The sequence below is a fragment of the Cyclopterus lumpus genome, chromosome 9, assembly GCF_009769545.1.
Source record: "Cyclopterus lumpus isolate fCycLum1 chromosome 9, fCycLum1.pri, whole genome shotgun sequence".
Classification (NCBI taxonomy): domain Eukaryota; kingdom Metazoa; phylum Chordata; class Actinopteri; order Perciformes; family Cyclopteridae; genus Cyclopterus; species Cyclopterus lumpus.
The window spans coordinates 10,206,313-10,234,245 of record NC_046974.1 but is presented as its reverse complement, the minus strand read 5'-3'; the positions used below and the strand labels follow the sequence as shown (position 1 = coordinate 10,234,245).

The window sequence follows — 27,933 nt, the reverse complement described above, 5'->3', positions numbered from 1 at the left end:
TTTTAAGGACAGTGATTTGACTTTTGGTTCACTCTTTTTTATTTATTTATTTTTTATTTCAGATATTTTGTTCTACTTTTTTACTTGTCTCTTTACTTTTGCACTGAGACAAATTCCTTATATGCGCAAACTCATTTGGAAACAAACATTTTCTGATTTTGAGTCAGAATTATGTACATTGAGAAGCTGGTCCTTTTAATTTCCCATGATAGCATTACAATTACCAGAATAAAAGTTAGGCCCTTTAAATGTTCATACCTCTAACTACTGCCGCTGCTGCTGCTGCCGCCGCCATGGGTCCATATGCTGTCAGAGGAATGGCTAAAGAGACAAGAGAGGCAAAGATCCAGGTTAAATGTGTTGGTGTGCAAACACAGATAAATGAACTAATAACAATTAAAAGTCTCTCTCCAGTGACCCCAGGAACTTTCTGATATTTTCAATGAAGCCTTGTGGATACACAGACTTAGAAGTAAAAACAATGACAGTATTGCTGATGATAAAACAAAACAAAGACAGAGGGGTCGATGAAGTCACTGGAGGGAGCCTATAAATAAAAACATTCCTCATTACTGTCAGCAATCCTGCCTTCAGAGAGAGACCGAGGAGGACTGACAAACACAAACATGCAAACCAAAGAGTGTAGCAGACTGACAACATGCTGCTTGTAAAGTCCAGAGGAGTGACTGACTGACCTGTGAGCTCAGGGGGGTGGGGTGAAGTCAGAAGGGGAGTCCTCTCTAAGTGGAACTCTAAAACAGAAACATCAGAGTGCTGTTGAGACACACACCACCACCACCAACCAGCAAGGAAAACACACACACACACACACACACACACACACTGGCAGGGAAACCCCTCCGAGGCGACGACAGGAGGTATGGAGAGCACATGTTGGAACACACAAAGTTTGGGGGATGCAAACAGGAGTTAAAGGAGGGAAGAATGCGTTCAATGTAGTGATTTCAGTATTAAATAGCAAGAAATACAGCAAATGTTACAACAACAATGTTACTTCGCTCCAAGAGTGACCTTTGACTTCATCAATGTGCAAAACACCTAATTGTGGGAGTAATCCCTAGATTAGCGTCATACACTCAAGTGAAATACACCTTCAATGCTAACACACACGCACAAACACAATTCCACTCCCTGATATTTACAAGCAGCCATTTACACTCACAGTGTTTCACATGCTTCTATGGAAACATGTTTGTATTTGTGACAGTGTGTCTACTGTCTGGTCAACAACACAACACTGATTTAAGTTAATTTATCAGGTATGGGCATTATTTACACCAAAACTATCATTGAAACATGTTCACCAGTTGCTCACACATTTAAGACATATTTAGCTATACTGCAACTATTAGATGGATTGCTGTGATATTTTGTACACATGTAAGATCTCTCGAGGATACAATCTCCGGCTTTTCTATAATGCAAAACTATAATGGTGAACCGTGTAAATATTACCTGCTAAATGACAGCATGTTAGCATTGTCACTGTTAGCATTTATCTCAAAGCAGCGCTGAGCCTCAGAGCAGCCACACAAAGCTGCTGGCATGGCTGTTAAATGGGCAGTGCCTGAACACAGAACATACCTGGTAGCTTATATGAATATATTTTACACATCATAATTTGTTTTAAATCCTTCAGCAACCAACAGGAAGTTATTTAACATTATTTAACTACAACGGAAACAACGTTCATTCCCTTCTATCCCTAAATGTAGTGAATGATCAATGTGTATATGCTCCAAGGGATACAAGGACGATTCTAGTGTCTGTGCTTTCATTGTACGACAGGTGACCACTGAGCCAAACTCTACACGATATTAACCCATCACCATGCACCAATAATGGTGAAAACCTGAACACTTGTACCTGCGAGCGTAATACTAACTAAATATGGCTGTGAAAAAGTTTCTCAGTTGACGGAGTGTATCAGGAGCAGAAGTGTGCTGTGATTACCAGGGAACTGGTAGGTATATCCAGGAGTGATGCCAGCATAGCTCCGACTGGTGTAGGTGGCTGTCTGGAAGCCTGGATAACCTGTGGGAAAAACATCCCTGTTAACAACAGGTGTGTGGATGTGCTGCCCCCTAACAGTAAAGCATGATACATTCTGTGACATGCAGGTGGGTGATATTCCACACCTGTGGTCTGGATTTCTTCACAAGGAAAGAACTGAGCAGTTCACACTATACAGATATTTTCTTTGTATACAACACACCGACACCTGGATAACCAACCTCAGACAAATAATAATAATAATGTTATCCATTATGAGCACCCAAATATACCACGATTAATTCAATATTGTTGAATTGTTTGTGTACATGTGGTGGCATATCTTTTAATCTGCAGTGTCTAATCAAAGCACTGAGATACTGGAGAGAAAAAAGCTGTAGTGAGACTGAACAGCAGGTGGCAGCATTGGTAGGTTTAGCTTCAGATGCACAAACAGGTCCTGACTAGTGTTAAGATCTGTTAATGGGTTGGCACCACTGTAGAGGATAACGTTCATGTCAACAAAGAGATCAGAATTATTAAAGGGCCATTCCACTATTTTTACTTCATGAGGAATACGAGTCAGCTTGAGGGGAAAAATGTTGTAAGATTTCCAAAATGATCTAAAAGCACTGTAAAAAAACACTGCATATAACTTAAAAATCACAGTTGTTTTTCTGCCACTTCTAAAGTCTGAGGTCTCAATAATCAAGGCTGCATGGTGGAAAGTTGCGACCAGTTTAGTGGTCAGCTTTCTCCCCATGAGGCGTCATGTGACCTTTCAGACAGCTGTGGTCTTAGTGCAGGAATACTTATTGTCATGTTCATGTATGCTGCCACATCCTTCCTGTCCTGATCAATACCACCTTACCTAGCATACCAATGCCCAGCATGAAGGCGTCCATTCCATAGGGCATGACACGAGAGCGCCCCCTGGCTGAGCCTGTGGGGGACATCACCTCTTTGGGCTGAGCTTTCTTACACTCCACCTGTTCCCATGCAAAACACACATCATTACTTCTAGTTTCCACATAACACGCTGATACTAGAGTCTTCCACAAATCGAGCCGCTAACCATTTTGTTGTTGATCTCATGGAAGTGGATTTCGCAGACTTTTTCCACCACATCCTCGTTCTCAAATGTCACAAAGCCAAACCCTGGAGAGGACAAGGCAAGTTCATGAGTAAGGACATTTCACACAGTATGGGGGAGATAGACAGTAGGCTTTTCTGTGCAGCAGTAAGGCTAATAGTCTACAGTAATCAGTGCTGTAATAGCCGCTTAACACATTTCCCCCTCTGTCCCCCCCTTCCAATGCTTCTACTCTGCACTCATCCTTTCTTCCCTCCCTTCCTGGCCAGAAGGCCCGGGCAAAGCCGGTAGGCTGTCATAATCGATCAGTCCCAGGGTGGGGAGGAGGTGCTTAAGGAGGCTTTATCCTGATCCAGATTAACGGACTGGCTAATTAGAGTAGCCCTGTTCGTCTCCTCCAGCTCAGCCCACAGGAAGGAGGCCCGTGGGGGGTGGAGGGTGATCAATAGATACCCTGGAAGGACTGGAGGAAGAGTAGTAAACCATCGAAGACGAGGAAAGATGTAGGGATTGAACAGACATGGAGATGGGTCAGTCTGTCTCACCTCTGTGTCTGTTGGTGGTCTTGTCGAACATGAGCATGGCATCGTCGACCTGGGGGAAGACAAACAACACCGTTTTTTAGGCAGCGCTCTCTCACTTGCCACACAGCATATTGCCTGACCTCAGCCCTTCTCAAGTTCTGCAGGGAGGCTCAGCAACAGATGGACAGAAAGGAGGGGGAAGGAGGGAGGGAGAGGACTGGAGACGAGCGACAGGTTACAGAAAGGAGGCAGAGGGGGCAAAGGCAGCAACATATGAAGAAATACTGTACAACAAGCCCTGGTGCTGTATATGACTAACAGACACAATGGGTGGCATGAAAAGTTGGAAGTCGTATTTGCTGCTAAACTGCACCGGTCACAATCCTTCTCACAGAGATCCCATAATCCGCTGCCTTCCCCCCCCCCCCCAAAGTTTGGCATTCCCATGGCAACTGTACAAAAAGTCCATATAAAGGAGCTTGAGCCAACATCAAATATGCTTTATGAATAGTGGGAGAGTGCCAGTGAGACAAAGTGGGCCGCAAAGAGAGAAACTCTGGGGAAAAATGGAGCCAGTCGTTAGCAGAAAGGTGAATCCTGTGGGCAGGTGGAGACGCGATGAGAGGGGAGAGCTGATAGCGGGAGGAATAGCGACAGGTGGAGATATGGTGAAAGAGAGCACAGAGAGTCCTGTAAGAGAGGGGGGAAAAAAGAAAAAAGATTGGGTCAAAGTGGAAAGGGAGGAGAAAGAAGAGACAAAAGGAGAGGGAGAACAAAGAGGCCTGGAGGCTTTGTTTGTTGGCACAGTCAGCTATAATTCCTCCTCCTCTTCTCCCTTTGACCTCTCCCTCCGGACTGGCCTCCCTTTATAGAGCAAAGACACAGGTGTCTATTCTACACGCACACAAACAGAGTGAGTTTCTAATGTCAAAGTTGACCTACTCTTCTGCCGTTTCCCCCCCTCCTCTCTTGTAAAAAGCTGACATGTTTATACACCAGTCTGCACACACAGGTCCAAATAAACCATTGGTAAATTAATCTGTGCTCTCAGTCTATAATAAGTTTACTGGATATAGGCCACTAAATAATTTCTCATAGCCACATAGTCAGACAGCACACTGCGAGTGTGTGCGTGTGGACCCCTAAGGGCAGTTTGCCCACTGAAAGGTCAAAGGTGACTGAGGAGTGTCAGTGTGAAAGGGGACCTGTTACTCTGATGCCTCTCAAGCCACTGCCTCCTTCCAGACTGACATTTGCTCTACGCATGCAACAAAGTGCTCTTGTATCTCGGCAAGAACACTCTTTATTTTTGCCATTGAGTTGAAACTTTTATCCAAGAGGCAGTAGAAACTCCACACATTTTTAAACAATCCATTGTTCAGAGAGCGAGAGTTAAGAAGTCAAACATACAGGAACCTTGACGAGAACACACCATTCCTCTGGCAGATGCAATCAAAACATTACAACAACGCCTGCAGTTCCAGTTTAACACCGCAAGTTAATTGCACATCATTGCTTGATATTTTAAACACTGCACATTTTAATGGTGTACCGGCGGACAATATTCCCTCTTTTTTTCTCCTCCTCTCATCTTCCCTGTTATCCCCTGCCCATCCCTCTCCGCGCTCCTTTGTCCTCACCAGGACGGGACACAAAAGGTCCAGTGAGGCAGTCTAATCAGGAACTTCCATGGATGGCTGGAGCCTACATTTCACCCATCCATCCCCTCGATATCTCTCTCGGCAAAATTCATCTAGACGTTATGATTGAGGAGGGAGCGCAGGGAAACTCGAGGCCAAACCTTTGGCACTGAAAATAAAGTGCCACGGAGTCGGAAACCCAGTGGCTAAAACGGAGTCTTCCCATGTTTGACTTTGAAAGGTTTTGAGTGCAGATTGCGCTTTTCTGAAAAAGTTGATTTTTTTGTCTTGTTTTGTCAACCAAAGATCAACCAAATCTCACATGGCACAGATATTATTGATGGTCAGTTTCCCATTCGAATACCCATTTACAAGAGTCCAGAAACTTCCAATATGCAGATAACTTCTGGACAAACTAACAAAATATTTGTCTAGCTTTGTAAAAGGCATAATGGTCCCCCGTAAACCCCCGAAAACCCCATCTTTGCCCCAGTTCCCTCTCTCAATCAGACCCTCCCTCTTGTCGGTGCCTTTGTCAGCCCATCCTCTATTCTCTGCCTCATTTCTGTCAGATTCCTCAGAATATCCAAGAACTCGGACAAAACTTCATAAAGAAATATTTTTTTTAAATGCATAAATGAAAGCTGAATGGTTTTTGAGCGTTAGTCAAACTAAATGTATTGGTACTAAACTACTGAGTTGACCCCCACCCAACTCACACACACACTCATGCTAACACCCCCAAACACCACCTTGTCCCTCCTCCATCAGAACAAAACCCCCTTACCCACAGAATTACTTGGGGACAATGGGCAAGCCAGGTCACCACGGTAACGGGCCAGGAGGGGGTTGTGGGTAGGAGCAGCTGTTACATCAGATTAATTCAGATTCTGATAATCCCTCCTCCTTCCTCACCATCACCACACACTCACTACAAAACTTTTCTCCCCCCTCCCTCCCTCTTCCTTCTCTCTGCTCCCTCTACAAGTCCCCCTAACTTCGTCTGCTGCTCCCGTAGCCTCCCAGCCTCGTTATTTTTCCCTTCCTACCCTCTACAAGCGTTTTCTCTCCCTCCTTTCTCGCCCTCCTCCTCCTCGCAGTAACCCCTTCACTTCAAGGCGGTCGCTCCACTCCAAGTGAAGTTTTTCTCAGAGAATTTGTGGTGAATCAGCTTGGTGCTACGTGTTCCTAAACTGTTGTTTCTGCACAAATACCAACAAGGCATTAAAACTGTCATCAGTAATCCTTATTTCCATTCTGATCAATATTGCCGATGTTCTGTCAAACATTTCCACAGCAGTGTGACGTCTCAACAACTTTAACACTCTTAAAATATCTCTCACCTTCCCAAACTGGTCAAAGTACTGTTTCACGTCCTCGATGGTTGTGTTCACAGACAGGCCTCCCACAAAGATCTTCTTGGTTCGAGTCACTAACTGTAAGAAGAGGAAAGGCATAAACACATTTATTTATTCTGACTGATCATCTTGTACATTTTTTATTCAATGATACATCTACTAAGATTTCTGTTTGAAAAGGCATAGGTACAATTACTTTTTACAATACAATTATAAGCCACTCAATTACTTTGAAATAAATCAATTGTATTTTTAGTGTCAAATGTACAATTTTTCCTTTTACTGTAATTGTGTAATTGTAATACTATGTGCTACCCTGATCGCTGCCCGTAGTAGTCATAATTATCTCGTTAAAAGCTCAGTTGAATAAGAAATAGCAGAAAACGTAACTTTCTTTAGGTGAAACTTAAAATTGCAAAAGGACAATAAAAACTTTCGGCATATTGTATTTGTTATTTTCTGAGCATTGACACAAACAAAGTAATGTATTGTTTGAGCAATTAAATGAAAAGTGTTTTTTACAACATGGTTATCATTTATCTGTGTAGTGTACTACAACATGATCTAAGAAATTAAAATAATCAGAACACTTTGGCCAACCGTAGTTATATTTAATATAAACACTCACATATTCATGATTATATTCTATAACATAATTTAGCTTTACTAATCAGGTTTGTGGGGGTCATACAAACACTGTAGTTGTTGGTTTAACACTTTCACTTGAGGACCAAACAGGATAAGAAAAAACTGCACTGAATAAAAAGCATTGTTTCCTCTGATGGACTCAAAGCAAATCCTGGGTGCCGCAAAACACTTTAATTATTTTGGATATGTTGCATCACTTTTACTGTCTTTCATAGCTAAATGAGCTTGCTCAGTCCGTCACATAAAGAGCAAGACAAGCAGCATCTCACGGCACAGGTTTAATTCAGGGCCTAAATAAAGGTGATATTATACTTTTACACTTCATCTAAGAGTAACATATATTGTTGTTGATTCACTGAGAGTGGATGTAATTTTATTAAAATATAGTTAGGAATCAGACACAAGGAGCAGGTTGTCTGTTAGATTTACACGCATTAACACTGGACATCCATTAGAATTACAATATACACAATATACAGTGTAATGCAATTTTGGGTCAGTCAGCATACAAGAAACAATAACCAGTTTTGTAAAGCATCTAACTAAAGCTTTGTATTAATGAAAGCTAAACTGTGATATAACAACATTATTACAAAATAAATACATATATTGTAAAATAAAATGTTGGGTTTTTTTAACTTTCTTTTTTTCACTTTAATTTCCATTGTGCACTGCATCATTTGACTATATTGTCCATGAAAAGTCCATTCATCAATTTCAGTGATTCATGTTGTTCTTTTATGTGAAGTTAATGTTATCATTTTATCCATGTACATACATCATATATGGCACTTTGTGCAGCTGGAACACAGAATGGGTCACTAGAGCCAACGCAGACCTTTCTGCTAATTTGTTGTGTTCATTTTGTGAATGGTACAAGGTGACAAGTAGGGCTGAGCAACATGTAGAAAATCTGATATCACAATATGTTTGACCAAATACCTCAATAACAATATTGCAATGATGGGTTGAAGGTTGACGATTGGTGGTTTTACAAAATATTTACACAATTAAAGTTTTGATAGATAATCGTTAGTAATAGGCAAATAATAGAACAGCTGGAGCAGTCTGGTGAGTTCATAAAATACGGCTAAGATCAGGACTCAGCGTACTTGAAACACAACACCGACATTTACAACAATGAGTGTCTTTAAAGTTGTGAACTTTTCTGTACACACATGATCATATAACAGTTCAGTGATGTCAGCGCTGCTCATGTTTATCAGATTACGAGGCATTAGCAACGCTAAGAGACGCAATCGCCTGCTGCAAACAATGCACGTGAAACCAACACAGGGAGGCGCTTTGACTCACCTTGGGCTGAGCTCTGCGAGGGAACGCAACCTTAGGATCGATCTGCGGGAGAGAATACAGAAAAAGAGAGGACTGGTTGGTGTTGTGTCATGAAACAGATGACATAGCAACCTGTCGCCTTCCTGTGGTGCTCTCTGACATCACAGCCTCATCTTTCATTCTTTAACGACTCTTTATCGATGAAGGTGCAATACATCCATGTTATTATTGCATGTGTAATTCACTAATCCTAAATCAAAGCAATGACGTTAAAGACACTTCTCTTTTTAGGGAACATTATTCTCGGGCCTCACTGTGCTGGAAAACAGAATGACACCATTTATAATTTTGATGGAAAACCTGAAGGAAGTTGACATCAAATGATGTTTTCTCTAACCTGCAGTAGACCAGGTTCTGACTATGTCCTGGTCTGAACGCACTCCTGTCAATTGTTGTGTGTGTGTGTGTGTGTGTGTGTGTGTGTGTGTGTGTGTGTGCTTTGACATCAATGTAGCAGTAGATGACGTATAAAAGCAGAATACATTTAAAATCCAGGATGTGATAATAGATTTAAATAATTTCCACTACTTTCTGGTTCACAGAAATTACATTTAAAAAAATCAGTTTTCCTCTTGTGGTATTTAGTTGCAGATGGTTTAGCTTTTATTTACCCAGGTCGTGAGATTAGCTATTACAAACTACACATTTAAATCTCTTTTCAGAAACAATGTTGCTCTAGATGATCCACAAAACATGCTGTTGATAGTTTTCATGGGAACTGTTCATTTGGTAGAAAGTAGAGGTCTGTAATTCATCCAAAGTAACTGCAACATTGTTTATGGAAAGAAAATCTAAATGACAGATACCAAAACCTGGGCAAGGAAAACCAGAACTACTTTAGGTCTCAGTGCAAAAAATATATATATATTTGTTCAAAATATGGGCATGTGACAACCATTTAAAACATCCTATCTTCATAGAACCTACTGTACATCGGGTTGTGATGTTTAATCTGGAATATGATCACACACACATAGATATTAGCATAAAAACAAGGCTACAACCTTCAGTGTTTGTGCATCTATGTGCAACATGAATGTGCTTTAAATCCCAAGTTTGTTTGTATGTATGCTTGCTTGTGTTTATAGTCCAGTGTGTGTGTGTGTGTGTGTGTGTGTGTGTGTGTGTGTGTGTGTGTGTGTGTGTGTGCGTGCGTGTGCGCAGCTGTGTGTGTGCAGCTGTGCTCAGGTGGAATGCCCGGGAATGTCCTGTGAACTCCTGCCTCTCTCGTCACTCTCATGTGACATGTGACCTCCTGGAATCTCACACGGGCACTACGATCACAAACACGCCTCACCTCGGCGAGGAGAGGCCGGGAGGGAGGACAAGCGTGTCCGAAAAAGAGTGAGCGCACCAAGGAGGGAGAGGAAGACGGGGACATGGAAAAGGGAGCTGTCACACAAACCACACTGACGGCAAGATCCACCCAATTTTGTTTGTTTGTGTTTGTTTGTTTTTGCCTCCCTCGGCTTTTGGACGGAAGTGATGACAACAACAGGGACCATTCATCCTCCTGCACGCTTTCTTTTAGGTGATCCAGATCGTCCTCTGCCCTGCAGCTCGTTACGTTCACACCCAGGAAAAAGCACCAGCTTAGCCGTTTTGATATAAATCTCTACACTAAAACTACAAACACAAACAATAGAAATGTATACACAATATGGTCGAGCCCACTGAAGGTCACCAAGGTTAAGATCGGAGAGAGAACCACACCATGCCACGAGGATGCAATCATAGCTGTAAAATTGGAATTTGAGACCTCTATATTAGTCTATACTGATCTAATAGAGCTAGAGAACAACTAGACTACTCCACACTGTACTGCTGTTACACTAACAGATGGTGAGACAGTTCAGCGCTAAGATTAGTCCGCAACCATGAGAGGGTAGAGTTGAACTACAGTCGAGAGCTAGAGCCTCTATGGCAAACAACATGCGTTTACCAGACAGTGTTGTTTCTACTTGAATAAGAGTTGACATCACCGTATGTTTGTTCTTCTTTTTTTCTTTTGTTCTAGAGAGCAGAGTGAGAAGACTATAGGCTAAGACTGGAGCATCAGATGCAGAGTCTACTGTTTAGTTTCTATGGTGGCTAGACTACTCTGATAGTCACCTCCGGTCACCAACCCTCCTGATGTCCAACACTCCTGTGCACATTCAAAAACAAACAGACACACACAAACAAACAAAATCAAACAAATGGCAGCACACAGCACATCCGTGGGGATGAAATAGTGGACATTAAACACATGAAGTCGTTGAAATCGTTTTGTTTTGTGGAGGAAAAAGAAGTTGATCATAGCAAATTCATGTGATGTATATAAAATCCCCCTCCGCTCAACAAAAATGCTCATTGCTTATTGTTACTTTGGCAGGATGTTTGAGCTTCCCTGTGCAGAGTTTGACTCTAAAAGGCTGTTTTCACCGTAATCTGATGAGGGAAGACGTCTCTTTGTATTGACCAAAAATCTGACTTTGAGCATGATTTCACAACTAGTCTGATAGCTGAAGTTGACATCAAATTAACAGAATGTTCTCAAATTAATTAATCACAGAAATGACATTTAAAAAATCAGTTTTCCTCTTGTGGTATTTAATTGCAGACGGTTTAGCTTTTATTTACCCAGGTTTTGAGATTAGATATCACAAATTTCACAAATTATATTTAATAGCCAATCGAGGCCCAGTATGTAACAAGTGTGGAAACCTGAAACTTTATAGCGCTGAGATTGTACTTTTTTAATTGATGTAGCAAAAAATATTTGTATATTTAAAATTGTTCAATGAGGCAGAATAAGTAGCTACAGACACAAATGATTATTCCATAACATTTATGTCATAAAACATAGCTAGATGGGGACTTTAATTTTTTTTAAATAACACTTTTTTTATAGAGAGACGTGAAGATGTCAGAGGCATAACCTCTCCACATTAACAACCAGGTAACAAGGATGAAGCTAAATGTAATTCCAAGAGAGGTTTATGAAATCAGGGCAATCCCCTTTGACCAACTACATCCCGGCCATGCAACAGTTAGCCGAGTGCGCTGCCTGTCACAGCCTGAGCTGGAAACACACTTAACGCAACATGCCGATTGGGCAGCACTCAACATCTCTGAGGAACAACTCAAGCTTGTCAACGCCAATCCTATTAGTTACGAGAGCCATACTAATCACAGATGGGGTTATCCTGCCTACCCCCTCTTCTTTCCACTGAGGTCAGCATGGAAACGGTTAACGGGGGCCACACATATGCCTGATGCAACTCTGCAAAGAGCTCTGTGACGTTGTAAACCTCTCCGCTGTGCACCTTGGAGCTGCAATTGAATGGAAACTTTGTCTCACAAAAGGTGCAGTTTGCACCGGCCGTCACTAACGTTACAGACAGCAGGAAGTTGGGAGGGCATCCAGAGGAGCAGCTAACAGAGCAGCAGTAACATAAATCACTGTAAAAACCTGCCTTCCTAAACTGCTCAAAACCGGGCCGCATCTGTCCTTCGACACAATAAGTACCAATAAATTCCTCTGCAGCACTGTATTTGCTCTTCAGCCTCTGGGCCGTGCAAAGCTCTGTTAATTCCAGTGCCGGAGCGGTTCAGTTGGTCACAGCATGGCACATTCTTTCTGTTGCCACTGGAGAACTTTTCTCTCCCCTCTCTAACAGGATAACCTGTTAGCATGCGAGAGAGGTAGAGGGGGGCAGGGTGAGCAGTCTAAAAAGACCTACTCTACTCACCATCCAACCCCTGTGGCTGATCACTGAGCCCTCTCCACACCAAACACACATTCTGAGGCTGCCACAGCCCCCGCCAAACGCCACCGACACACCCAACTGCCAGCCACAAGGGGCCCTGCCACGGCCCACGGGGCTACGCACAGTCAACGCATGCAGGAGTTAAGAGGAGAATTAAAATTAAAAGGATGGTATCATCATCACTGGCCTCTTCCATAAATAAACTAAATAAGTTGCTTATCAGGAGTGGCGATGTGAGGATACACCGTCATGACCTCTGCTATCTGTGACTGCTTATGCCGTCTTGATTTCTGGTATCCAAGAAATGATTGTAAATGATGTGCATTGTTTTCTTTCTTATTCTTTTCTTCTGTGACAGAACCATTCTTCAACTGTGGAGAGGAGGGGGGCATAGAGGGGGGGTCACTATGGAAACAAACCCCATGGCGAGTTAGTGGCGTCCAACCATGATGCCGCAACTTGTCATAGCTGTTGTGCCTGTGAGTGACACTATAGCAGTAGGATACTGGGGAAACCAAAAAAATAAGAAATCTAAAAATCCAGTTTGACTTCTCCATCAAACAAATTCCACCCTTCCTAATTTTGGATTCATCGTAACAAACATTTCTCATTTCCTTGTAACTTTCTACAGCAAATAACAGGTTCTTTTTTCTTATTTTTTTCTTATTTCTTTAATCAGCACCTCCACTTATTCTCTAAAGATTTGAGAAGGTGCATTGCTCAGAGCACAAAAGGGGAAAGAAGAAATAGCCTCCCCTCATTTCAATACAGTGACTAACCAGCAGCCATCCCCACTCCCACAGAGGAGAGAGGCGGGGGCAGTGGTCCCTATGGCGACCAACGGGCCACATTGTTCCCAGACCGACCCACATTCATTACTGACAAAAAGACACACACACACACGCACACAATCACACACACTGCAACACAGGCGATTAATTTAAGTTACAATTCACATAGGTGAAGAGCTTTGTCATCACTATATTCACAGTTTTATTTTATCCTGAGATCAACAGGTAGCTGGGAGGAGTTTGTTTTTTGCTTTTACACCTTGATGGTTTCAGGTTGCATTTGCTGGTTCCATTGATAAACTTTTTCTGGGGGGTTCATTATACGCCTTGGGACAAAAAAAAAAGCAGAAAGAAATTTATGGTTCACTCTTCCTCGAAACCAAATAAAAAATGGTCAGTGAGAGCAACCCTGTCCGGCTCCCCTTGTTTCTATGGAAATTGACACTGGGTGACATTTTCTTGCCCGTTTGGCTAAAGAGTGAAGACGGAGCACATTCTCCCATGTGTCGCCACCGTCGACTACTGAGTCAATCATGTAAAGTGCTCCCATCTGAGTTCTGGCAGCGGACACATACTTGGTTTGAGAAAAACATCGGCATAGGGGAACCTCAGTAAACATACAAAAAAAATGCAGCAATGATAGACCTCTCTAGCGGATTATTGGAAAATCCACTAATCAAACGCTGAGCAATGGGATTAGTAAATACAGAGAACTCACTGTTTTTGAGTCCAACTCGTGCCTGGTTTGGGCCAAAACTTTATCCACGCCTGCCTGATCAACAAAGGTGACAAATCCAAACCCTCTGCAGACATCAGGGAGGGGGAGAAAGTATTAATGACACAGAAACTGATGGGGACATGTAATGATACGTTATGAGCGGAGAGGAATCACAGAGTGAGATAAACTTTCAGCTCCGCCGTAGAAGCCGGCCTCACAGTTCCCTCACCTCGAGCGCTTAGTAACCGGATCTCGCATCACCATACACTCCTTCACCTCGCCGTACTTGCAGAAGTACTCCTTCAAACCCTCTGGGAAACCAAACAAGGTGGAGAGAACACACCTTAATTCATGAATCTAGCGGTTAACAAGAAATGGCTTCTTTTTATTAATAAAATCAGTAAAGGAGTTTGGCTAAAGAGATTAACACTTTTTCACTCGGCTGAGATTTCCCTCACCAAAGTTCATCATTATTTTTGATTAAATCAGTCAAACATAAAATGATGACCTGTAATCAGGACTCAGAAAACTTGACTAAAAGTGAACAATAATTCCAACTAAAATGTATGATATTATTACAAATTAAATAATCTGATTTCCCCCTTTTTAATGAGGTTTTAAGAATCCCTCATTCATTCTATGGTAGTTCTGAATGGGTGCATTCATTCTGGAGCAGGATTCATACTCAAAAAAGGGAAAACAAATAAACAAATCCAATGTAAGCAAGCAGGACTATTAAGAAATACAGCTATTAAAATAAGTTTCCATTAGTTCCATCTGATCCATGCCAAAAAATGTAAAGACAGATTTAGAGACATTTCTGTGAGAGGAAGTGGTGGAAACAGATTTACCTTGTGTTGTTTGCCAGCTGAGTCCACCTATGAACATTTTGCTGTGGAAAAAAAGAAAGAAAAAAATATTTTTGCATATTCATAAAAGGAGGATTCAGGCCTATTCACATTTAGAGATTAAACAGTAAACCCAATTTTGCATTGAGGTTTTTAAAGTGTAACCCTGGAGGTAAAGACGTATTTTGAGAGTGTATAATTTCTGGTTTTCGATGAAGGCTCTCTGTGTGGAGGTGTGTGCGTCCGGTTGCAGAGCAGACCGGAGTCCCCCTTTGCAGAATGCCCGGTTTGTTTCTGAGCAGATGTCGGGAAGAGAGTTTCTTTAAAGTTTGTTTTTTTCGTTACCAGGGGTCGTGAGGGGAGTCCGTGGTGGACAGGCTGGTCTGGCTCCCTTCCGTCTCCATTCCGGGTCCTCGCTGTGTGTTGTGAGTGAGAGCTGCGTGTGTCCGAGCCGAGCCGTGCTGGAGAACAGATTGAGTGAGAGGAGCTGGGCAGGTTTGGCCCGGGGTGACAGAGAGGCGAGCGAGCCAGATGCAGGCTGGGACAGACTCCACCTCCTCCTCCAGTCATCCGGCTGCTGTCTCTCTCTCATCCCACCACCGAGGCACGCGGCCCCGGCGTCAAGGCAGCAGCGTACAACCGCGCCGCTTCCGCTGCACCCTTCCAAAATAAAAGCCCGGTGCCGTGATTAACAGAGAAGTGACGTTTCGGGCTGTCAGAAGCAGTGATGTGGAGTAATCCTACTTGCAAAGTATTTTTTAGAAAAATGCAAAAACAATGTACTTGATTACTCATTTGTGAAAAGTAACAGTCAATACGGTATCAGCTAAAATGAATAGCCTTCATGCACACCATGTTTTTTCTATTTGACTCTTTATTGCATTGTATTATTATATTTCAAATAATAATACAAATTAAATGTCACTCTTGAGCACTCTTTAGCTGAAAGTAGCTTACTGAAATAATGTGATATCCAACCAAGGCATACAAACTGCTCCATATAGCTGAATAATAGACTTCAAACTAATTGCTTGTTTTGTATTTTCTGTTCTGAGTGATCAGTTGCTATTAGTAAGCCAGTCTTTCCTTGGATGAACCTTTAGTCCTGCTCTCTAGATGCATGGCTTAAATATAAAAATGTCTTACATTGACGGTCTTTGTGGTGGGTTTAAAGAATGAGGTAAGCCCAGACTTTAATTTAATTTAATGTCGGAGTTGGAGATTTGGCCAGCTTTACGTGAGGCCTACTCTGAGTTAGACTGTAAAGTGTTAAAATAAATACATCTAATTCAAATCATTAAACACACGTTTTTTTCTAAATATTTGATATTAACAAAATATGTTAATGCTATTTTGTCATTTAAAACGTAGCTTTTTATAATGATACAAATCGTACTCATAAGGCAGAGACATGTTTCATAGAGAGCTACTGAATTGAAAGGAAACCCATCACTTGCAAATCAGCTATATGATGTAAAATAAAAGCTAACAAAACATCATCAAATCTAAACCATAAGTAATTTAAAACAGATTATGATATCCATAGTTCTTAACTAAAGCCTTTGTACTTAAGTTTCAAACATGGAGCTTTTCTTATGAAGGCAGAATCTCATAACTTCCTGTCATATTCTGGCTGATTTTGATTAACTTGATGCAATTTCCATCGTAAATAGGATAAAGTGTTAACAGGCAGTTTGCAGTTACAAGAACTAATCTGCATTTGTAATAAAGGCTGAAACGGTCTTGTACACAACATGTACATGCAACTTGTATTTATATTGTCAGGAAAGTAATATTATATGCTATCAATTCAATCCAAAAAAAGCATCACAGACACTACTCTACCCATAACAGGAAATGTTGTAATCTTGAAATGTGTTGTGCTTACAGCGCTCATGAAAAGTTAGTCCGGCTGAGTGAATCAGTTTCGCAATTAGTTGCCAACAGTTAGTTAAGAAATGACTTATCAAGTCTCCATTCCAGTAGCAAGCGTTAATCAAATGAAGTCAACATAAAGTCATACTTCACCTCTTATATACCCACAGGCCCTTGTAGTGGGTCTGAGGTGCTCGAATGACAACTTCTGGTTTGTTATTTATTGTTGGATTTTTCAACCTTCATTCATTACTGATAATAACTGATCTATAACTTCATGAACATTACTGTTCCAATTCACCAACAGGCTTTTTGCTAAGTCATTTTAAGTGAATGTCGATGCAGTGTTGATTTGTATCAGTTTTCTGCTTTGAAGCTATCATCATCCCCAACAATGTGTCCCTCTGTCTTAATACACCTTCCATATTGCAAACCGGCTTATGCCATGTGGTGTATAACAGGAGGTTTGTGTGCTGTGTGCTCATTCATTGCCGGGGTTTAAGTATCTAATTAGTAGCAAAGCCAGCTCCAGCTAATCTTCTCAACACTGACTCAACATGTGACCTGCTAACCAAAGTTAGGCCAATCAATGGCCTGAGCAACACAAAGACAACAACCGCTTTGACTTATGGTGGGTGTAAAATGGCTGCTGGCCTACCCGAGGCTCAGAGTTTGGTGCAAAGTTTGGAAAGTCTGGATATGTTTGAGCATACTGACAGTACAACACACTTATGGCGCTGGTTATGTCTCCGAAATACACACATACCTGTAACACGATCATGTTCAGAGCAACACCACAAGCTCAGGGTGTGTAACCCAGGATGTTTGGGCACAGATTTAGATTCATGATTGTCCTCACTAACACAGTTTCACTGAGTGCTGCAGCCAGTGTCCTGCCTGCACACTCTATGCTCTGCAGATGAGAAGATGAAGCCCTGGAAGTGGGACAGTGGCTATTTGGACAGGAATTAAGGGGTGTGTTAAATTTCTGCATGCATGATCAATGGGGTTGACTGGTGGGGATGGGGTTGGGGTAGAGGGGAGGGCACTCGGCTGAGGCAGAGAAAGAGAGAGAGCTAGCGACGAGAACACAGGCAGAGGTGGCCAGCAATAGCTCACTAATGAGAGATGGTCAGTGTGGATTGTATCTCATTATCAATCAACATAGCTTTGAGTTCTCTGAAGAAGGAAAATGCAAGCCTTCATGTGTGCTGCATGTGGCCTATTTCGATAAACCCAGCTTGTGTGGAGGAGCATTAGTCACAGCCGTATCTGAGCTGTTGGAAATCCACACACATTGCCCTCTGTCCGTTTTGGTGAGGAGTTTCCTCTGAATAGTACAATGGGACTTAATTACAGGTCAGTGGCATGTCTCAGGGAGATAGAGGGAGCTCTGTTACCCTTCCAAATACAGTATAATGCCATCTTCCCAAGGGTGGGGTGGGGTAACAAGAGCTCTACACAAAAAGGTGCTGATAGGCTGAACCTGAGAATGGTATAAGGTGATCCAGGGAGAGAAAGTGAGCGTTTTACACTGAAAGAGAGAGAAAAGATAAAGGACTACATTAACTCTCAAAGGTTTTCCTCCCATTCAGTTTGCCTTCTTTCCTTCGCAGTCCACTTCCAACTTATCATTCCTGCCAACTTTCTTTGAGAAAAACAAGAGGGCGGGATCAAAGACAAAGAGACCATGAATTTGGAAATCAAAAAGTCTGATTCAGAGAAGTCTATGCAAACAGTTAAAGAAGAAAGTTCTGAGTTTAATACCACCTGTGGGGGGAGTTGAAAGAAATGCCAACAAACATTCTCCCAGTGCCTTTTACTAAAAGTGGGGGGTAAATTCTACGCCTTGGGACTAAAAGGCACTGTAAGAATGTTTGTCAGGTAGTCTTTAATAACAATAACCAACATGAACTGCGCAAAATGGATATTATATTTGCACTCTGTGACATTTAGACTGCCTGGTCCTTCAAACCATGGAAGCAAAAGAAAATGTGTTTTTGTGGAGGTAACAAAGATAAGACAGTGAGATAAACATAGTTAAAATATCAACAGGCGAGCAAATGGGTTGTAAACATAGTGGTAATAACAGCCGTGTCTTTTTCCCTTTTAGCATGTGACCCCATATAATAAGTGGTTAGTTGTAAAGTTGGGGCCTCTCGTCACATTTCAGATGTTATTGAGTTATCATTTCCACCAAAAAGACTTTTCCCCTGTAAAGTTCTCACATGGTTCGATTTAAATAACAGTTTGAGGCCAAAAGAGGTAAAAACTACCCGACTGCATATAAAGTAGTTAAAATAAGTTTTTAACGTTAACTGTCTCCAAAAACAACATTCTATACACACTAATTATACAGTCTAATATGATTGACAAAAATGTGTCAGTCACAGGCAAATTTTACGTGGGGCCTTTACTTAAATACGTTTTTAAGATGGTGCTGATTTTAAAAAGCTGTCTCACTGCTGTTCTCTTGTGCACTCAACAGCCACTAACTTTAGTAACTTTGGTATAGGGACACGTCCTGAAACTGGGCCGTTCAGATGTAAACATGACACGACAGCGCTCCCTAGTGGCGCGTAGGATAGATCAAGTCATGTTTTTGCTCAGACAATCTAATATTGGTTTGTGCCTTTATTTTGACATTTATAACTGCATGCTTCAATATTGAAGTTTGTAATTCCTATATTTTTTACAAAATGGTCCAAGTGACTTACGCTGTGTCCTAAAACTCTGTTTGGCTGTAACATCAGAAATATGAACATAAATACACCACACAACTTTTCTCTTATGTTTTCTCTACTCTTCTTTGACTGCTTTGAGAGGTGATCTGTTGACTCTGCAGCTCTGCATGCAACTGTGACATCCCCTCACGTTCATTTATTGTTTTTAAATTGCACTTTGGTCGGTGTTGGGGACTGAGGGAGTGGGGACAAAGTTCACAGGACACATGTAAGAAGGAGGGGGTGAAGAGGAAGGTTAAAAAAGAAAAGAAAATTGACCTTTGAAAGCAAAACAGCAGGTGGAGAGCTAAAACCAGGCAGCTCAGAACGCATTGGGAGGAAATTCTACGGAGGAAAAATTTAAGTATCTGTTCTTTTAAGCTGAAGAGGGACTGAAAATATAATGAGGCCCAACGCTGCCTGTCTGGCTGTCATTTGAGTGTGCGAGTGCACATGAGAGCAGTGTTTGTTTGCGAAGCGGAGGTGAGGTAAGGCATCAGAGTAATGGAAGAGAGGTTAGTGGAGAGGGCCGGAGCTGCCAAGGTGAAGCCGAGCCGCTTGACCGCCCTACAGGAGCAGCTGATCTGGGCCCTGCTGGAATCTGGACTGTCCCGAGACATCCTGGTCCAAGCCATTGGGGAACTGGAGCGGGACAGGGTGAGTGCTGGCGCCGAGAGAGGAGAGAGAGGGGATGGAGAGAGCTCGGAGGAAGGAGAAATGGATTTCCCACCGCCTATATTCCGAGAGCTGGAGAAGCTTCTCCCAGAGGAGGCGGCCAAACTGAGGGCTGAAGTTGACCAGCTACTGCAGTAAGTAGATCCCAGTGATTTTCTGGAAGCTCCATGGAAACAAAAAGATCACCTTAATCTCTCACTAACTGCCGAATCTATCACAGCTATTTGTTTTTGCCTGTGGAGGACCTGATCAGGTAAACTTAGAAAATGTCAAGACCACTTCATCAATGCTGTTTTTGATTTCCCCCTCTTCTCTTTTACCTTCACTTTATCAAAACTAAGCAACAGTTTACCTGATAACATCCCCTCTTTTTCTGCATTCTTCTTAAGTTCCCCCTCTCTTCATTTAAATCCTCCCTCCTTCTCCTGCTTCTCTGTCTGCCTCTCTCTCTCTGCAATCTGGCTTCTGAGGCGAATTTAAAAAGGGTTCCTCCTTTGCTAGTTACTAATTACCCACCCCATCATTATTCTCAGGCCATTTCTTAATAAATGAGCTACAAGCATAGGTGAAGATTAATGGAGTAGGGCTGGTCTTGTGAGGCTATGTTTACATAAGGCCGGAGCGATATTTGTAGACCTGTTTTCTGATAATTGGAATACATTGCGCACATCTTATATATTGAGATGTATATTTTTTTAAAGGATTAAAATACTTGCTAATTGCTTGTTTAAAATATAATATATTTCAGTTTACTGTCTACGTTTGATGTCTTTAATCTGGTAAAGTCGGAGAGTTTTGAATTTATATTTTCCTGACCTGACAGTTAGAAAGCATTACATTAGGCTTCATAAACCTTGTCCAGTTTTTCCCCTCCAGTGATCTGAAACGGCTGGACTTTGCCCTTGTGTGCTTTCCCTTATCTCTCTCTCTGTCAATAAGCCTCTCTCTACTTCCTTCTGAGTGGCCATGCTTTATGTCTAATGCTGTGACAAAATGTTAGGCACTTTCTAGAAAGGATTTCAATGTAAGAAAAAAAAACACAAGAGTGTAAGGTGGGCAATATCACGCAATGATGATGTCTTTGTCTAATAGGGAGGACCCATGGCATGTTGCTAAAATTGTGAAAAGCTACATGCAGCAGCACAACCTCCCTCAGAGAGAGGTGGTGGAGTCAACAGGACTCAACCAGTCCCATCTCTCCCAGCACCTCAACAAAGGCACGCCCATGAAGAACACGAAGAGAGCCTCTCTGTACACCTGGTACGTCAAGAAGCAAGGCGAGATCAGCCAGCGTGAGTACACAAGCAGCTGTTCAGCTGCAAAGGCCCTCATTTCTGCTTTCAAACATACATCAAATAGCAGTTCTCTAAGCGTGTGAGCCTAAAAGAGAGTTGTAAAAAAGGGGGGACAAAATTACCACTCCTTTTCAGAATTTACCAATGCCAAACATGGCCTTGGATCTGCAGAGGAGCAAGGAGAGGAGACCAGGAAGGGGCGGAGGAACAGGTTCAAATGGGGTCCAGCATCCCTGCAGATCCTCTTCCATGCCTACGAACGACAGAAGAACCCCAGCAAGGAGGAGAGAGAGGGTCTAGTTGAGGATTGTAACAGGTGAGGCATAGAGATGATACAAGGACAAAACAGGATGTTGTTTATCCATTTGTACAGCGTTGTTGTGTCACTTTGGCACGACAAGATACAACTCATGGGCCAGATTAGTGAGGTTGCTATGATTATTAAAGCCCAGCTGTCACAAGGTTCGAGGTGACTGAACCCATAGAAACACTGTGTGTACACAACAGCCCCTGACGTTTAGTAATACACCAGTTGCCACTCCTGTCAGCTAACAACAGGAAACTGAAACTACCATTGGCACAGGCTCTCCAAAACGGGTCGATACAATTTTGGAAAAAACATTGCTAATGAGTCTTGTTTTCTGCTGTAACATTCAGATGGTAGGCCTGCCTCGTATCAAAGGCTCACGCTGCTTATGGTGGTGTAAAGGTGTGGGGGAACCCTTTGGACCCCTTAGTATCAATTGAGCATTGTGTAAACACCAAAGCCTCCCTCAGTGTTTTTGCGGAGCATGTCTATCCCATAATGACCAGTGTACCCATCTTTTAATGGCTACCTCCAGCAGGAAGAAGCCAGATTAATGCTTCATGAAGGATGAGTATCATCATCGTGTCAAATATTTCCATGCGTCTTTGGCTTATGCCTCCAAAACTAACTGAGCCTTTTTGTGGAGGCTGACTGGAAGAACAATTCTTACAGTGCACTTCTGGTCAACTTGCCCCAACATCTGTTAACGTGATACTACGAAAAACGTCTGTTACCCTGCATGCTAACACCTACAGTGTACTACTAGTACGTCATAGGTCGAGTTCACAGAGATTTGGAGAGCATCTCTGAAATCCTTTGGTGAAATAGTGACTTACCAATGGGCCTCACTCTCACCGTCAAAATGTACAGGCAAGCATGTATCAGTGTGCTCTTCCTCCCTCAGGGCAGAGTGTCATCAGAGGGGGGTGTCTTCCTCCCAGCTTGCTGGCTTGGGCTCCAACTTGGTTACAGAGGTCCGGGTGTACAACTGGTTCGCCAACCGGCGCAAAGAGGAGGCATTCCGTCACAAACTGGCTCTCGACACACCTTATACCAGCCAATCCGCTTCCTCCTCTCACCCCAACCTCCCACCAAGTCCTGAGCACGGTAATACCCTGACAATGTTCAGGCAAGCTTGAAGAGAGATGGATTGAAATTCAAGAGTGAAATCAAAACCTGCCTCCCAAAAAAGGAAGCGAGACAAAGTTGGACTTGCCTATGCCGATCTCAAGATTCTTTTCTGTTTCGTCCCTCGGGGTTAAAACAATAAACAGCACACTATATTTTAGACATGACCACACTGGTTCTGAAAGTCTCATATTTCCCTGTTACCTCATGCTGCATGTGTTTGACGCATTTGTGAAATATGAACTCCATCAACTGTGTGAGGCTTGACTTCTTGTTTTCCAGGTGTCAAATACAGCCACCAAATCATGTGCGACACCGTGAGCTCAGCTAGAGGAAGCATAGGGGACAGAGTGGGTCATCTGGTGGTCAGCCCTATCCAACTGGAGCCCAGCCACACACTCCTCGAGACACATAACTCTAAGTTGGTGAGAGCATGTGTCATGGTCCTAGTTTATATTGAAGACCACCTGTATGCACTGCTGCCATCGTAACTGTTGCTGTCCTCTGGTCCCAGGTGTCCAGCGGTGGCCCGCTGCCCCCAGTAAGCACTCTGACCTCGCTGCACAGCCTGTCTGCCTCCCCTGCTTCGTCACAGGGCCTCATCATGGCCTCACTGCCCAGTGTCATGAGCCTGGGGGAGTCCTCACTTCTCATTGGTAACACCGCCTCTCTAGTTTACTCTCCTATCTATGGAAGAATAAAAAGAAAAACTCAGAGAACAATATTGTCTTTGACAGGTTTAGCCTCCACGCAGCCTCAGACTGTGCCTGTTATCAACAACGTCGGGGGAAGTTTCACCACTCTCCAGCCAATCTCGTTCCAGCAGCAGCTTCACGGCTCTCCCCAGCAGCCAATATCACACCACTTCCAGAGCTACATGGGGGCCAGTCCCTTTATGGCAACTATGGCGCAACTGCCGTGTCACAGTAAGACCACAGCAACAAACTGACTGATGAGTGTAACCTGTTATGTTGGGTGAAGACTCATTCCTCTGTTCCTCATTACAGTGTACAACAAGTTGGATTCACCGCAGTACCATACGTCCAGTCTGCTGTCTCAAGCCATGGTCATCACCGACAGCAGCAGCCTGGGGACGCTGACCAGCCTCACTGCTGTCAAACAGGTAACAGAGTCTGAAGTGTAAATCGATCCGCTTGAGAACGAATAATCGAGTAAAACTGTCATTGATTTTCCTTTTCGGTAGATTCTAACAGCAGATCCTGAGGAACAGACGGACTCACCTTTACAAGAAGACTCTCTACATCTGCAGCCGCACACACCTGTGCCAGGTACACAGCTGTAAATACAGGTTTAATCCTTGACACCTACATACTATTACAAGATCCTTGGGATGACATAATGTCTAGTGAAGCACATTTCAAAGGGACCTATTGATTTTTGACCTTTCACCAGGACACAATCAAATTGGACTTATTCAATTTGATCACATAACTCCACAAAATGCTTGTGGAGATTTTAAAGGAGTAGTGCAACGTTTTAGATGATAACCACAGCCAAGAGTTAGATGGAAAGATTGATGCCGGTTGAGCTCAGCTAGTTGCCTAGCAACCCTATGGTGACAAGACTCCTGAAAGTCACTGCGCCCGTTAAACCATTGTCATTTTTACTCTAGTTTGTTTAAAGATAAACACGTGTTCACTGGTGGTTTTGTATTTCCCATACATGCATCATCATACAAATAAAATAAATTAATTGCATGCAACATTTACTTTTAAGTTACACAACTGCAGTATTTCACATTAACAACACACACTAGTTGACAGGTGCATTATAGCCACCTACTAGACTTGGGTTTGGAGCCGATAGGCAAAATAAACACTAACAAATCCAAAGATGTGTTCACTAAACTAACAAATCCAAATGATCTTATCCGATTCACTTTTTTATTTAGTTAAATATAGAATGATGATGTATTCCAAGCTGATTGTCTAATCATAGTTTTTACTTCCTTTAGTGGTGATACAAGTTGCTTCCTTCCTCATCATGACTACAACGTTTCAGTAGTACATGTTCAACATTTTGTTGTTTACAGTGAGCAAAATCCAGTTGGGTGATTACATATTGTATGTAGTGTTCTGTTGAGCACATGTATATTGTAAAGATCTTCCTGTGTGCTTGATCTCCGTATTCTTTCCCCCTTTTAGCATAAAATAATTAATAATTTTGACATTGGCTTTACTTAACAGATATATGTTGGCTGTCTGTGATTTCAGTGATATGGAAAATAGTCAGGAGACAAAAACACCTGAACACCAACTATGTAGCCTCAACACTACATAGATGTGATATACACTACAGGCAGTTGTATCTCCATGTGCTGGAAAGAAGCCAATTGTGCCCAACACTTTCCGGCCCAGATTAACACCTTTTTATATATATATTTTTCTGAACAGCTTCCGAGAGCCTTGAGATGTATCCCACCTCTCAGACGACAGAAAGTCATCAGTCTCACCTTCTCTCACCTTCACAAACAGACATCAGCTCCTACATCCCTACACAAATGGTCTCTACTGCACAGTAGAAGTGCTCTGGCAATGTCTCCTCACTATCAGCTGGACTTTGTGTTTAGGATGGACAGCTACCTCTGGTGTAACTTTCCAGAAAACCCTGGAGTCAGGGACCACAGGGATGATACAGCTTTGATGATTCAAAGACTCTCTGAATCTCCGTAACACTGTAATACAAACAAGGAATGACATTAGAGAAGATTCACTTTTGATACAACAATAAACTGAAAAATCAACACCAATATGTATTTTTATTAACATGTTTGGGAGTTCAGAAACTGTACATTAATTTGAAACTTGTAATAAACATGTTACCTGCATTGTTTATGTCACTGCCTTGTAATGCCTTTTCCCACTCCCAAATGAGTATATTTCATGACAAAGAAAAGACTATTTCAAGAATAACCATGAGCAAGAGGCTTTTGTTTAGATACACTTTAGCTTTCATCCGTTTACTGTATAGTATCAGACACACGGCTTCCTAAAATATACTCAAATGTGTTGGGGAAACTTGACAGTTTCTAGATAACAACCAAATATCCCAAAACAGTGAAACAAGTAATTAGTTCAGTTCAAAGCTTCTTCCTTTGTGGGTAATTCTCGTTGCTTCTTTGTCCTTTTCCTTTTCCGTTTTCCTTTGACCTGTACGAGTTCCTGCTCACCATTTATTTGAGCATTATGAGGAGAACCTGCAGAATCCACCTGCTCACCCTGTTCTTGATTCTGTTTCCTTTTCTTCTTCTTCTTCTTCTTCTTCACAACCGGACTCTCCTGTCCCTCTGCATCTTTCTTTATTTTTTCTGAGCAGGGAAGCTCTGCTGAGGGAGTGGAGAATGTCTGGAGCATTGACGATTCGAGTAAGAGATCTTTTACAGACACCGCTGCCTCCCTCAGCCTCGTCTCCATCTCACTGTCGCTCTCACTGTGACCAACAGAGGGATGTAATGTTAAGGGTTATACAAACTCATGAGGTTCATTAAAAACAAAATAATAAGAACCTTGAGCTGGGAACAGGCCGACGCTTCACCGGCGCTGGAGAATCATCAGCTACCTGTCCCGGTACCGACGTAGAAAACAGAAGAAATCCTTTAAAAAAAAAACGAAAACAAACTTGGATAGCATGTAAGGAGAGGATGGTAGAATCCCCATAAAAAGCAGAAAGTACCAAAATAAAGAGAAACTTCACCTTCATCATCACATGTTGCTGATTCCACGCAGGATAAAGTGTCAGTACACATTTCTGTAATGGAACTGACAGTAACAGGCACATCATAAGACAGGTGTACATGTGCGTCTTTTCCTCACAGTATTATGAGATCATTGCATTAAAATGCCAAATTGCTCTACAGCAGTCAAATCAAACTACGTACCGGTCAAGAAAATGTCCCAACTTTTTAGCAACGTGCGTTCGAAACCCCTGTGTGACCTGGAGCTCGTTGCAATCGTGTTCGTGGTCAGCGACAACCAAACTGTTGCACAGAAAGACACAAGTCAAACTTCTGATATTCAAATATCTGTATGCAATGCAGACATTGTACCATTGATATAAAGTTACGCTGCACATGACGCACGTGTATTATACAGCTAACGGGGATACTTTAACTATTGTGTCCTACTTGAAGGAAGCTAAAAAGCTACAGAAACAGAAACTAATCGACAGCTAGCTCTTCTTCCTTCCTCATAATTATTTAGTCAGAGGTTATGTTGACAAATAGGCTTACCGCTTTGACGGTTGCACTTTGTTGTCCCCATCTGAAACCAAACAAAAACAGTCATCAACAGGTTAAATGCATTAAATAAAACACTCAAAAAAGGTTCGAATGGAGTAGCGAGCTCAGTTGTTGGTGGCGACGGATAAAACTAGAACACTGACTGCGAGAGGTTAAAGCGAGCTAATGAGCTCTAAAGTCCAATAAAATATAGTATACGTTTGACAAGTATGCACTTTTAACCAACGTTCAATTACAACTAGCACCTCTGCATCTGTTAAGCATCATGTTGGACTTCTCAACAGGATAACGTCGTATCTCCATTAGTTCTTCTGTCTGTACAGAAATATTCAGTTCGTCTCTCACTCCTAAAACAAGAGAAGCTCGCTCGCCTTTCTTTGTGTCACTTCGTGTCTCCCAAGCGGCCTCCTGACATCTTTTTAACACTTCTTCGTCGCTACTGCTGGAGTCGTCAGAAACACCAACCATCTTTTTAGCGAGGGCCGCCATGATAACGCATGTGCTGCCGGTGTTGTCTGTTTTGAGCTGAGGATTCTGGGTAATGCAGTCTGTTCGTCAAGGGGACAGAAACGAGAATTTTTACTCAGATTTGTGCTTTTATTCATCAGTCTTCATACAACGTGTTTGATCAAGACCAGATGAGATTGGAAATAAAATAAGTCAAGTTAATTTAAATCCTTACTATACTCACAGAGGAAGTCAAACATCTCCAAAAACAGGAGCTGTGCAAAATTGGGCAATCCATAAAAAGATAAAACAATGTAATAGATTTCCCAGTTTACATTTCTAATACAAGGTTAAAAAATGACAAGGAAACGTGACTATAGTCATGTGATATCCCAAATATTTAGTTTTCAACAACTATCCAAAGCTATATGGGTTTAAGAACATCAGCAGACACATATTTAGGTAAATGTACATATATAAAGACGTT

General features: G+C 42.2%; 3 protein-coding genes across 4 annotated transcripts in view; 1 reads left to right on the top strand and 2 right to left on the bottom strand.

Moving 5' to 3' along the window:
• msi1b (musashi RNA binding protein 1b) overlaps positions 1-22,555 on the bottom strand; it is a 25,756-nt gene extending 3,201 nt beyond the window's left edge. The window contains exons 1-14 of one of the 2 annotated variants that reach the window (XM_034541580.1): positions 22,450-22,555; positions 21,429-21,559; positions 15,084-15,199; positions 14,742-14,782; positions 14,120-14,201; positions 13,891-13,975; positions 8,591-8,632; positions 6,614-6,706; positions 3,652-3,700; positions 3,089-3,171; positions 2,885-3,002; positions 1,975-2,055; positions 696-752; positions 259-321 (exon numbers count right to left, since the gene is read on the bottom strand). In XM_034541580.1, the coding sequence (XP_034397471.1) occupies positions 259-321; positions 696-752; positions 1,975-2,055; positions 2,885-3,002; positions 3,089-3,171; positions 3,652-3,700; positions 6,614-6,706; positions 8,591-8,632; positions 13,891-13,975; positions 14,120-14,201; positions 14,742-14,782; positions 15,084-15,142 (853 nt within the window). In that variant the 5' untranslated portion in view covers positions 15,143-15,199; positions 21,429-21,559; positions 22,450-22,555. Of the gene's footprint in view, positions 1-258; positions 322-695; positions 753-1,974; positions 2,056-2,884; positions 3,003-3,088; positions 3,172-3,651; positions 3,701-6,613; positions 6,707-8,590; positions 8,633-13,890; positions 13,976-14,119; positions 14,202-14,741; positions 14,783-15,083; positions 19,653-21,428; positions 21,560-22,449 lie in introns of those variants that run through there. The other variant, XM_034541581.1, reaches the window with a different exon arrangement.
• Positions 19,620-25,507, top strand: hnf1a (HNF1 homeobox a). The gene is made up of 10 exons (XM_034541578.1): positions 19,620-20,145; positions 21,104-21,303; positions 21,442-21,622; positions 22,518-22,720; positions 23,024-23,166; positions 23,256-23,397; positions 23,479-23,667; positions 23,749-23,864; positions 23,946-24,030; positions 25,156-25,507. The coding sequence occupies exons 1-10, from the start codon at positions 19,841-19,843 to the stop codon at positions 25,281-25,283; spliced, it is 1,692 nt and encodes a 563-aa protein (XP_034397469.1). The 5' UTR covers positions 19,620-19,840; the 3' UTR covers positions 25,284-25,507.
• On the bottom strand, positions 25,249-27,933 carry c9h12orf43 (chromosome 9 C12orf43 homolog). The gene is made up of 7 exons (XM_034541582.1): positions 27,371-27,933; positions 26,991-27,021; positions 26,640-26,738; positions 26,456-26,520; positions 26,268-26,355; positions 25,980-26,191; positions 25,249-25,436 (listed from the first exon to the last, which is right to left on the bottom strand). Exons 1-7 carry the CDS (start codon positions 27,486-27,488, stop codon positions 25,270-25,272), a joined length of 780 nt encoding a protein of 259 aa, XP_034397473.1. The 5' UTR covers positions 27,489-27,933; the 3' UTR covers positions 25,249-25,269.

Coding starts and splice junctions, on each gene's coding strand:
- hnf1a (XM_034541578.1), top strand. CDS start 19,841: ATGGAAGAGAGGTTAGTGGAGAGGGCCGGAGCTGCCAAGGTGAAGCCG. Junction 21,623..22,517: donor CTAGTTGAGGATTGTAACAG/GTGAGGCATAGA, acceptor TTCCTCCCTCAG/GGCAGAGTGTCATCAGAGGG. Junction 23,865..23,945: donor GCCTCACTGCTGTCAAACAG/GTAACAGAGTCT, acceptor CCTTTTCGGTAG/ATTCTAACAGCAGATCCTGA.
- c9h12orf43 (XM_034541582.1), bottom strand. CDS start 27,488: ATGGCGGCCCTCGCTAAAAAGATGGTTGGTGTTTCTGACGACTCCAGC. Junction 27,022..27,370: donor ACGAAGTGACACAAAGAAAG/GCGAGCGAGCTT, acceptor GTTTGGTTTCAG/ATGGGGACAACAAAGTGCAA. Junction 26,356..26,455: donor AGCAACATGTGATGATGAAG/GTGAAGTTTCTC, acceptor TTTTTTTTAAAG/GATTTCTTCTGTTTTCTACG.